The 11986-nt window shown below is 39.3% G+C and overlaps 1 protein-coding gene across 1 annotated transcript in view; it reads left to right on the top strand.

Annotated features, from left to right (window-relative positions):
• Nucleotides 1-11986, top strand: part of LOC109483051 (deleted in malignant brain tumors 1 protein-like) — an 80169-nt gene that overhangs the window by 45696 nt on the left and 22487 nt on the right. Inside the window, exons 6-9 of the mRNA XM_019786007.1 lie at nucleotides 7950-8168; nucleotides 9872-10006; nucleotides 10463-10609; nucleotides 10919-11102. Coding sequence (XP_019641566.1) covers nucleotides 7950-8168; nucleotides 9872-10006; nucleotides 10463-10609; nucleotides 10919-11102 — 685 coding nt within the window. The remainder of the gene's footprint in view (nucleotides 1-7949; nucleotides 8169-9871; nucleotides 10007-10462; nucleotides 10610-10918; nucleotides 11103-11986) is intronic.

Consider the following 11986-nt stretch of genomic DNA (forward strand, 5'->3'; position numbering starts at 1 on the left):
TGCCGTATTTATCATATTTGTAGCATATCCTCTTCGCGCACCCAACTGTTGAATTTGCTAGGATATCATTTCCACTTGACCAAGTATTTCAGTTTCAGTTTTATTCAGATCCGTCTTCTTTCCGCGTCGTCTCTTGTCAAGGACGACTTCCACTTGATAGATGTCGTCGTCTTTCTTTGCAACTTTTTGTTCGTTCTTCTTCGTAGAACGTCCCCTTCAGCTCCTCTCCCTGATAATCTTTCACACGGTACACGGGAGGATGCCGAGGGATTCTTTTCCAAATGGTAAAGAGCTCGTCGGTCCAGTTCGGCGTGTAACCTTTTTCAAGGCGCATCTTGGACTTGCTGAGTCTCACCCAATCTCCAATTTCAAATCTGAACGTGTGTGCTGGCTTTCTCACCTCGCGGGGGCGCGGTGTGCCACGGTCTCCGTACAGGGTATACCACACAACATTTTCGTTCTTCCTATTAACATCAACCGGTGCCCTTTTGATACTCCTGTGATGTGAGTGATTGTAGGCCCACACCAAATCGTCGAGGACGTCAATGTATCTATTAGTGTTTGCCGCCGTGAAATATTTCCACATCTTCGTTTTCAGCGTGCGATTGAACCTTTCTACGACGCTGGCCTTGGTTTCCACGTTGAATGTTGTATAGAATTCGATCCCTTCTTTTTTCAGCAATGTCTGAAAGTGTCGGTTGAGAAACTCGGTTCCCTGATCTGTTTGCAAACATCTTGGTTTTTATAAGCGAGCTATGACCGCTCGCTGAGACGTTGTTTCCATTGTGGCAAGAAGGCGTCTTCCCAACATTACGATTCTAGGACTGCATCGTACAGAAGTGCGCTTTCATTCATAAAACAAGAATAGTCTTAAATGTCGGGACAAAACCCTCACAATACCAGGCTGATTTACTGATCTAGGTGTGCTGTTAATAAAACTGCTCTTTTGTATGCATTGTGAAGACACGGGGTATTCACAGTCTTCAACTGAGATGATATGTGAAGTAGTAATGGAAGTTAATCTCCAAAAGCTTTAAAGATAGTTAACTTATAAATGAATTATGATATCGGCATGGGAATTTGGACATGGGCTGGGAAAGCATTTGAAAATTGGTCACTTAAATTTGAACGAAATGCTTTGAAGTCTTAGTGAACTATAACGATCTCAGACATTTTGAAAGGAGGCGTCGTCCCAACATTGCGTTTCTCATAGACGATTTTAGGATCGCATCTCACAGAAGTCCGTTTCCCTTCATAAATTGATAAGGATCTTGTATATCCGGACTAAACTTGCACCATACCAGGCTGATATACTGACCTGGCTGTCGTGTTAATAGGTTTGCTCTTCCTTCATCTTTATTGAAAATATAGATCATTCACCTGTCTCCAGTTCTAGGGGCGCAAAGTAGTCAAACTCTTTCGTACAAAGAAATTTAGAGCCAAACAGATCACGTTACATTCAACAAAGGTACACCATTTTGGACACTGATAGCCTTCGATACTATGTAACTTTAAACAACGTAACTTTGACCTTATTCCAAACCGTTCTTTAGTAATTAGATGAAAACCCGTTACAAATTGCCCTAGCGGTTTTGGATAAAAGTGCAGCAAGTAAATATTGGGGGATTTGAGGACAGTTTCGCAATGAAATTGACTGACAATGACGTAAGACACCCGTTTTTGGTAAATCTTACTATTGACTTACAATTCCATCTATCATATAAGTTGTAACACCTTGATAATAAATGCAGATATCCTGGCGAGAAACAGTGGAACTGTAGCAAAATAACAATTTCTTTTTAAGAGATTGTGCACGGGAGCCCCCGTATCAATATGTCTGAACGAAACAGGCATATTTGAACTTGGCATATCACACCAAACCTAAAAATACCAATTTTGACGAAATAGCTCCGCGTTGAAAATTTTTCATCATTAGCATATAGATCCCTTTTTGTCCAGCCCCCCGCCCCCTCTATCAATATTTCTCAACGAAACATTCAAATATACACTAGGCCTGTCGAAACAAAGATAACAATACCAATTTCGGAGAGATATCCTCGTGTTTTTTCCATTGTTCACCATAAAATATAGTCAATTTTTGGGAGGGGCATTTTCGCATTTGATATTTCAAGATAAATTAACTTTGGCTCAAGGCCTTCAGTAGCTTTATCTATAGTCAGACTGAAATATTTCAGACAACATTGGAATGTGTAAAACACAACATTTAATAGGTTCAACACTGCTTCTTTCTGCACCACAGCTACCATTTTCACCCCACCCCCTTTCTAAATGCCTAGGCCAGCAACTGGTCCCTTGCTCCCTCCCTGAGTAGTCTCCAGGCTTTTTATAAAATTTTCTATCAAATTCATTACAAAGTGAATTGCATATACATGTACATCGATATTGAAGACAAAAAGTACGGAAAAGATTGCATAGAAAGCTTAATATGTCAATTTGCTTTATGACTAGGGATATTCATTGAGATGAAGCTGAAGAACAAATCCTGAAGAAAAGTGTGTGACACAAAGACATAATAAGTAAATTTTAGACCGATGAGGTTTGTTTAATGTTTATAAATTGACTGATAAAATGATACCTGCTCAGCCACTCTCATTATGTATTTATGGGTTCACCACACCACGAAGTGGTGTGGTGAAACCATATTGCTTTTTCTGGTGTTTCTTCTTCTTCTCCTCCTTCTTCTTCTCCTGCCATTTTTTAAATGGATTCAGCTTCTTCATTTTAGAGCCTAAGGTCCTGAAATTTTGTATGGAGGTACAGTGGGCAAATACCCCTAGGCGTTTTTTAAATTTTTGTGATGCAGGCTTTTAGAATGGTTTTATTTTAGTTTTTTGGCTGTGTTATAGCAAATGTATTACTGTGTTAGTGCGCCGTGTTTACGACGTCTGGGCATGAGTCATCACAATGGAATGCAGGGCATCAACCAATAGGCATGCAGCTTTCCTCCATCTTCTTGCTGATTGGCTGTTGGGATTTAACTTGATTAACACCTGCACAGAGCATTTCCACCTGCACAGAGCATTTCTTGCTGATTGGCTGTTGGGATTTAACTTGATTAACACCTGCACAGAGCATTTCCATACTGACAGTATGTCTTTATTTAAGTGTTTTGGTAGGTATTTCAAGCTTTCCTGCTCCAGCATTGGAATGCGGGGCATGAACGTTTTTTTTTTTTATTTTGAAAATCAACAGTTTGCATTATGCTATTAAAAATCGTAACCAATATAGTAGGGAATAGCTATCCAACTGTTGTTTTAGTTGTATGTTACTTCATATTATTGTTATATCAATGTAAATCATTGTTTTCCCTTGTGTTTCTCATTCTATCCTTGCCATGTCGTAAAATGTGGTGAACCCATCGCTGTATTTGCTCCAAAGCAAACATTGGCCTTTCTAGTTTGCTATTTCATTGTTTGATATCTTTGATTTCACAGTGTGGATAAAATTGCAATACAGCTTGAAGTTCATGATACCTTCGGTGCAAGGATATGATACTTGAACTAATGAAAACTGCTGTCATTCATATTTAGTCATGAAAAATAACACAGGTTTTCAGAAACGTTATGTATCTTTATCTGTATAGCCGGTATAAGTGCCTTTCGGCATAACACTCTAACTTCGCAGGCACGCGGCGCGATGGCAGCCGGCTACATTACACTGATCGACTTGTTACACCTAACCCTGGAACATCTAACTGCTTAAAGCTATCTAATGATAATGCCCTTACTGTACTTGGTGACAGCGAGTTCCACTCTGACATAGTTCTAGGAAAGAATTAATTCTTGAACACCTCAATCCTTGGTTGATAACTTGGTTGGTACCTGAAGGCATGGCTATTTCTTGTTCTCTTCTGGGCTGGTATTAGGTACTTCGTAATTGGGACGTCCACCAGCTTATTAGTCATTTTGTACATCATGCATAGTCTGGACATTTTTCTTATAAATTGACTGATAAAATGGTACCTGCTCAGCTACTCTCATTATGTATTTAATCTACAATTGAAGGTTAGTTTTAGACCTGTTTATTTGGCACACAGCTTCATTTTCAATGCTTCCCTCAAAGGTGAAGTCTCCCTGGTACTCCTTCATGGCCTTGAGAAAAAATAGAATGTACGTATCTATTGTTACTAGGAATCAGTGACAATAGAGAAAAAGAATTGTGAAGAATTAGTGACAAAAAAAATTGTGATGCAGTGCGTGTATTATGCTTAACTTGCCCGTTATCAAATATGTATATGTACAATTTGTTCAGGGTTAACTATGGTCAAGGGCATTCTATACAATATCCTTGGTTTCATGTTAAAAGTTTTTATCACAACCAATGTTTAAATATACATCATTTCTTGTAGCAATTACCTCTCAGGTATGAACTTGTAAATGAATAATATAAACTTTTACTCAGGTAAATTTCATCTCAAAGATGCCAAATCATGCATTTGAAACTCAGGAAAACTTTAGTATACTAGTATTCTAATTTTTAGATAATGAATCATTATACAAACCGTGATTTACCACTAGAATGACAGTTCGCTACCTTGGCTAATATATATAACTAATAAATGATTTGTCAAACTTGAATAATTTTGAATACAATCAGAATTGTTTTCAATGCTGTTGGAATGCAGTATATGTCAGGATCTCAATGCCACCTATTTAAGAAATCTTAAAGTTTGTATTTCTGGATATTCAAAGTACAATTCTTAAAATTATCACTGGATTCCAAATTTTTACAGTTATGCTTATTCTTATATGTATGGCCAGCCTGACTGAGTGGAGACTAGACACTATTCATATTGAGCAGTGAATTCTAACTTCAGTAGTACTCCTGATGGCATTTGAAATATCCAGGTTCAAACTTGTTCCTGCATATCTAAACTAGTGCAGGTAACATTAAAAATCACCTGCATCAGATAGGTTTTAGCTGTCTTTTCATTCAGACTTTGAGAAGTAAAATGTAAAAACTGTTCACAAATCATTGCCATTATTTCTTTCCACAGGTAACACCCAAACATGCACCAACACCGGTACAGGTAACATTGAAAATTACCTGAACCAGACAATTTCTACTCGCACCACTCAAACTCAAACTCAAACTGCACCAAAAACTGTTAAGAAACCATTGCCACCATTTCTTTAATATTACATAGGTGTTAGCAGCAAACAAATCCACATAAACCTACATGTACATATGTACTGTGTAGACCCAGTACATGGACCAGTGCAGGTAGACATCATATATATACCTACTGTACACAGGCCAAAGATTACCTGCACTAAGGTGCATATGCAGCCAGTATTCAATCCCTGTACATGTATATTATATAAAACCCAGTACACCGGTCGACCGGTGCAGGTAACGTAGGCATCAGGAATACCTTCGCAGATCCAATTATACCTGTAATAACCTGCATATGCCCAGTACATGGACCAGTGCAGGTTAGGTGCAGGTAGACATCAAAAATACCTGCATAGCTCCAATTATACCTGTAATAACCTGCATATACCCAGTATATATACATGGACCAGTGCAGGTTAGGTGCAGGTAGACATCAGAAATACCTGCACAGCTCCAATTATACCTGAAATAACCTGCATATACCCAGTACATGGACCAGTGCAGGTTAGGTGCAGGTACTAGTAGACATCAGAAATACCTGCATGGCTCCAATTTACCTGCACTAAGGATGCACGGTTAATCTATTTACTGAAATACACCTGAATACACAAAGGAGGGCAGGGCTTGAAATATTGGGTGAAAGTGCACCTTAGTGCACCCAAATTTGTAGCTATGCACCTAATTTTTTTTTCTGTGGGTGCACCATTGGACCCAAATATTTTCTTAGGTTTATGTAATTTAGATGTTAAATGTACAGTACTTACAGCATATTCTTGACATCTAAGTGTCAGATAATACAAGTATTGTTATAGTGCTTTTCTTAAAATGAAGCACAGTTTTTGCAGACTCTCTACTTCTTTCATCTTATATGTTGCACCTAAATTATTATTATTTTTTTGCATCCAGTTTCTTATGTTGGGTGCATCTATTCCCAAAAATGAATTTCAAGCCCTGGAGGGTGAAATCTACCAGAATACACTCTACTTTATGAGTTAACATCTCAGGATGCCGTATTTTGATATAAGATTATCTTAATACATGGCCCAGGGAACATGATATCCCTAGAAATTACTGAGTGACAATCTGGCGTGGCCAGTCATCATGTTTGTTTTTGTTGTGAATAAACTTAAAAATTAAAAGATAACATTGCATGTTGCTATATAGCGGCATATTGGCATAGAATAACATAAGTACATTGTATGTGAGCTGGGAATAACACAAGTCAAACCAGCTTGTGGCAATAAAACATGGCAACAGGCGAGGTTGCCATCGCCTAGCCTCCTTTTCAAGCGTTCCCGGATCGGTAATTTTTTTCGGGGGAGGGGGGGGGTGATCAAACGTAGATCGCACGCAATAGAAGCTCCGGGAATATATATCACATATATCTCGTGGAACCACGGAGACATATGTAGCCTGGAGTCCAGCCTTGTTAGCTGGGTAGCGGATCTTGAGGAGCGGACCAAAGCTAACAAGGCTGGCCTCCAGGCTAGCGGCGGAGTGCTTTTGGTGAGCCTTTTTGTCAGACTGGATTGTTGTTTTTTTTCATCTCCTGGACTGGACGAGTTTTTCCGCAAACCCATGTCGGCCACCATTATTATTATGTCGGGTATGGGGAGGGGGGCAGTATGCTCTGGTCTGAAATTTGAAGGACGCTGGACCAGAAAAACCCCGATACGCATCAAGACAAAAGGAAAATACAGATTTCCTACCCCCCAAACAGCAAAAAAGCCCCGGTAGTAGCATGGAGGTTTCTACCTCCACGATAGTAGTACTATGGGCTCCCCTCCCCATCGACCGTACATGTAGGTTATGACGTTTCGGCGTCCTTACCTGTGAACAAACTGCCGAGAACTTGTCTAAATAACTGTGCACACCCTGCAGGTAAAGTGCTCGGTGTTCACCACCTCAAACATTGCAGATTTCTGACAATTTAACGAAAATGCGTGCGTATTGCAAACACCAACACGCCAGCTAGGGGAAACGGCGTACTGCCCGGCTCACGTGATCCTCGGCGTGTTACGTCACGGTAGCTCATCACGACAGACACTGCAGGGATGGTATGATCTTCGCTTGTATGCACCGTGAGATATACCTTGAGGTACGGAAGTAGTACCTTACACCGATAACAAGCAATGGATCATGTCCGTGACTATATGCTAATAAGCTATAATCGTGGTCGTATCGGGTGAGAGGTACCCCTCCGGTTGCCGGCAGTCCACCGGGATACATTTGTTACGTCACAGACCATATAAACAGAATTAAGGTGTGTACTTCGTAAACCCGGGTAGAATGTGTGACGTCACAGATCAAATGATCACAACAAAAGCGTGAATTCTGCATTACGTATAGGTCAGTACAAGACACATCGTCAGATAATCTGCCGGGTACCTAACGGATGCCTGTCGGAGACCGACCAAAGAGGGTGACAAAATTTTTAACAAAATGCTACTGTAGGAAATTTTAATTATGACCAAGACCACTGATGGCCGCCCGACTCCTGAGCCCGACCGGGCACCGGCGTAATTGGGACCAAAGCTTTAATTAACAAGGGTTATGATGCCAAAATTTGAAAATGTAGTAATCTTGTTTTTGACCCGCCATGTCTTTTTTAAATATGGAGTCCGTGAGGATGCCATCCATAGAATCTACTTGCTATTGTCCTTAGGAGATAAAACTTATGTTTGTCTGAATTGTTTGAATGCATGAAATGTCCAACCTCGTCGGCAATGGTTATTGTATCTATAGAGATTAATGCGCGATATTGATGATTTATCATACACAATATAGTATACTGGACAATTATATACTCTGAGCTTTGTTAAAAAATAATACACATTTAGATTCCAGCAGAATCCGTCTTGTCGGAGGTTCCAGTCGGAAAGAAGGACGTGTGGAAGTCCGACAGGCCGACAGTATGACCTGGGGCACAGTTTGTCACAACCAGTTTGACATAAAGGATGCAGACGTTGTTTGCAAAATGCTTGGCTACGCCAGTGCCCAACTAGTTCGCAATGATGCGTATTTTGGCCCAGGTGAGATTTACCTTGTTTCAACTAATTTTCCTGTTATGTACTAAGTAAAAAGGAAGCAACATGACCTTATATACAACAGCTATGGTATATTCATTTTTATATTTACCTCCATGAATAATGGAGGTATTGTTTCTGGCGTGTCTGTCTGTGTGTCTGTCTGTCTGTCTGTCTGTGTTTCCGCAACTTTGTGGTCACCATAACTTCAGAATGCCTTTATGGGTTGTGATGATATTTGGTATGTTGGAAAGTCTTAGGAAGACAAAGGTCAAGGTCAAATATGGGCCTCCTGGTGAATGACCTTGGTACCGCAGCAGAACTTCCGGTTTTTGTATCTTTTGTCCTGAACATGCTATGGTCTTGACTTTTTGGTGACAGATAGCTTTTCCTGTCAGAAATACGTGGTGTGGGTTTGGTCCCCCTACCAGCTTGTTCTGGAACTGCAGGGGACTTTCGGGCGAAATCTTTAAAAGCCAATAAGTCCAGATAGGAACAACATATTTTCATCATTTTTGGTAGGTAGGTAGCTGAGAGAGAGAGATGTACACGATTAAATGCAAATTATGCAAATGAGGACCTTATTTGCATAATTAATGAGGAAATTCCAAAATTCTATTCTAAAATTACATTATAGTGCTTTCATACATGTAATATATGTAATCTATGGCAGATAGAACGTCAACAGATACCCATTATGCAAATGATGAGCTAATTTGCATAATTATTGCGAAAATTATGATTTCTTAACGGTGAATGATGGCAATTCTGTACCTTGTGACATATGTAGGTTACCTAAATGTTAACAACACTATGCATTTATTATGTTCATATTTCATGGAGGTATGAAATCTCAGAATTCTTGTTTATTTGTGAATTCTACGCTTCAAGAGATAGACTTGATCAAATCAACTCCATTGCTCGACATCTGTAACTGGTACTATGTACGACAGAGCAGAAACAAGTGTAGATAAAATTTTTTTTCTAATTTTGTTGCCAGCTCTTTTTACTAATAATCGTTATGTGCATCCATGACCTAAACCTAATTGCAAGTGTATAAACATAAAACGATAAAGAACCATTGAAATTGTCATGAAAGTTCATCTGTGTTTATAGTAATAATTATAGTATATTTAACTTCCCACACAAATATCACACAGAAATCCAAAGTTCAAACGACCACTGTCGCCTTTATCAGGATAATGAATTACCAATCACTTCAAGACGTCATCTCGGTGACACAGAACGCTGCTTGAAGACCAGATTTCCTTAGCAAGCTCACTCTGTAAGAATTTTATCAACGCAGCCACATCGAACCGCTGGGCAACATCGTCTCATCGGACAAAGATTAATACTTAACACAGGCAATATTTATCAGAGCACTCCAGTCATAACCTAACAAAAAATGTGGGCGATTTTAACTCCCTGACACTTGTGATAAATTTCTTACGTCACGCATCCGTAGAGTCCCGTGAATATGGTCACGTGTCTGTAACCATAACTCCCGCGAGATTACATTTTGAAGTGATTGGTCATTCATTATCCCGATGAATTCGACAGTGGTCGTTGAAAATTGTATATTTGTGTAATATTTGTGTTGGAATGACGTTTAACATTGTACCACAACCATTAAAATTCATGAATTTCATACCTATCCCTTCGTCATATCTCAATGTTGCCTGATATAATTGGTGTCGTTTTCTTTACAGGAAGAGGGCCAATCTACATGGATAACCTGCGCTGTAATGGGGACGAGAATAGCCTGTTCAACTGCTCGTACCCAGGGTGGATGATAAACGATCTAAACTGTAGCCACGACCAAGCTGCAGGCGTGGAGTGTACAGGTACGTTCATTTTTAAATGTTGCAGAAGCGTAGATTGTTTAATCGTCTTTGTATTAATTACATATACCTACAAACATATTTACAACATCTTATATGCAAAAATTCTGTATAGACAACCGAAATGATCGAATTTTTGGGAGAATATGTTTTACAATCTGATCTTTACAATGTGTAATTGCATAAAACTTCATATGTTTATAAAAATATAAACAGATACCCAATTACATATGCTTACAAAAATATTGACAATATCTTATTTAAAACGACTTTGTAAAAACGTCCAAAATGTTCATATTTTCGTAAGAAAATAATTTACAAACCGACATGTGTACATGTGATGGCAAATTGAACCCCATATGTATGTAAAAAAACGATTTTCCGTGTTTACTTTCATGGAAAAAATAGGAGAACCTTTCCTGCTGGTTGCTACCACTGATGGAATATTTCAAATTGAAGTCGAGGACGGGTCAAAAGTACATGTGTCATCAGGGGTGACCCTGTCAGTGGACTACGACCCTAAGACTGACTTCATGTACTGGTACGGTTTTGGAGGCATCAATCGGGCTCGTCGTGATGGAAGTGGGCAGGAGACCATTGTTAGAGGTGGGTGATATTCGTCAATCCATTTCTTGTTACTGATCTTCATTGTACAGTATGCCTTACGGAATTCCACATGTACAATGTATACGCTAGTACTACAGGGGCATCATTGTAGACTAAAATTGCAAGGGAAATCATTTCCTTTCTGCTTTGGTCAGTTTAAAACATCCACCTTCAAGCTTAAAGTAAAATGTAACTATTTGTGAAAGCTTCAAAGTTTTCAACGCAATTTGAATAAAAATACACCCCCTCCATTTTGTTCTTATTTACTGACTGCAACACATGACGATATCTCCATCTATCTGTTGTTAGATATAGGACTCCTGGGGGTCCTAAGGTTGGACCATGCCGGTGGGAATGTGTATTGGAGCGACGATGCCGGACGCATCTCAGTAGCCCGGAAGGACGGATCGTTTGTCAGGACACTTCTGACGATCAGGACACTTATGACATTACAAGGCTCCGCCCGGCACCTGGTCCTGGATCCCGGAAACGGGTAATTTCAATTAAAACAAGCAGGGCTCAAAAATGATTGCAGTGTGTTTGACATCATCTTTATTTGATTGACAAAACATCTAAAGCAATACACAAGATGAAGAGTTAAAAACACCTCGGTCGGACCCTTTAGATAGATCAACATTGTAGCTAATCCTCCCGACCCCCCCCCTTATACTTCATAATTGTATTATAAAGTACGAAGTTAGTTAAGTCAGTACCCCCCCCCCTTACCCATATTATAGCCATGGCCCCAGGTACACCTGCACCCTCCTCATATATCACGCGTCTTCAATCAATCAATCAATCAATCAATACACTTTATTTATACTGGAAATGCCCTGTCGGTCTAGGAACACAATAAATAAGTAAATAAAATTTAAATTAATACAAAAATAAATTACTGAATACCTAACATAATAAGTCTTCGCATCGGGACCTGTAGTCTTAACCACAGTTTATTTTTAAGGTAATTTAGCCCTAGTGCAGCTTGTATCTGCGGGTCTCGTTGTGAGAGCGCCATACATTTCTGTTACACTGCCCAGTATACAATCAGCAAAGAGTCACCCTACTCAGCAATCTATAGAACTTGGTAGGCTCTATCTTTGATGTTCATAACATGTCTGAACAATTCTTATGTAACATTTCACTTAGAGGATCACCTGATTTACACTCAGATACAAACTGTAACATTTTGGCAATCATTTTGTATTAGATCAACTCGTACATAGCCTACAAAGCATGCTCTACCTTTAAGTTACCATTTATTGACCTATTTCCACCCATTTGCAGTTCTCTGTTGTTTTATTTCACTCCATACTTCAGTATGGAGTGAATACTGCTTTTCTTGTATGTTTCTTCTCCTTCTTCTCCTGCCACTTCTTT

Source organism: Branchiostoma belcheri, unplaced genomic scaffold (genome assembly GCF_001625305.1).
Source record: "Branchiostoma belcheri isolate BF01 breed outbred unplaced genomic scaffold, Haploidv18h27 scaffold62, whole genome shotgun sequence".
In the NCBI taxonomy this organism is placed as follows: Eukaryota; Metazoa; Chordata; class Leptocardii; order Amphioxiformes; family Branchiostomatidae; genus Branchiostoma; species Branchiostoma belcheri.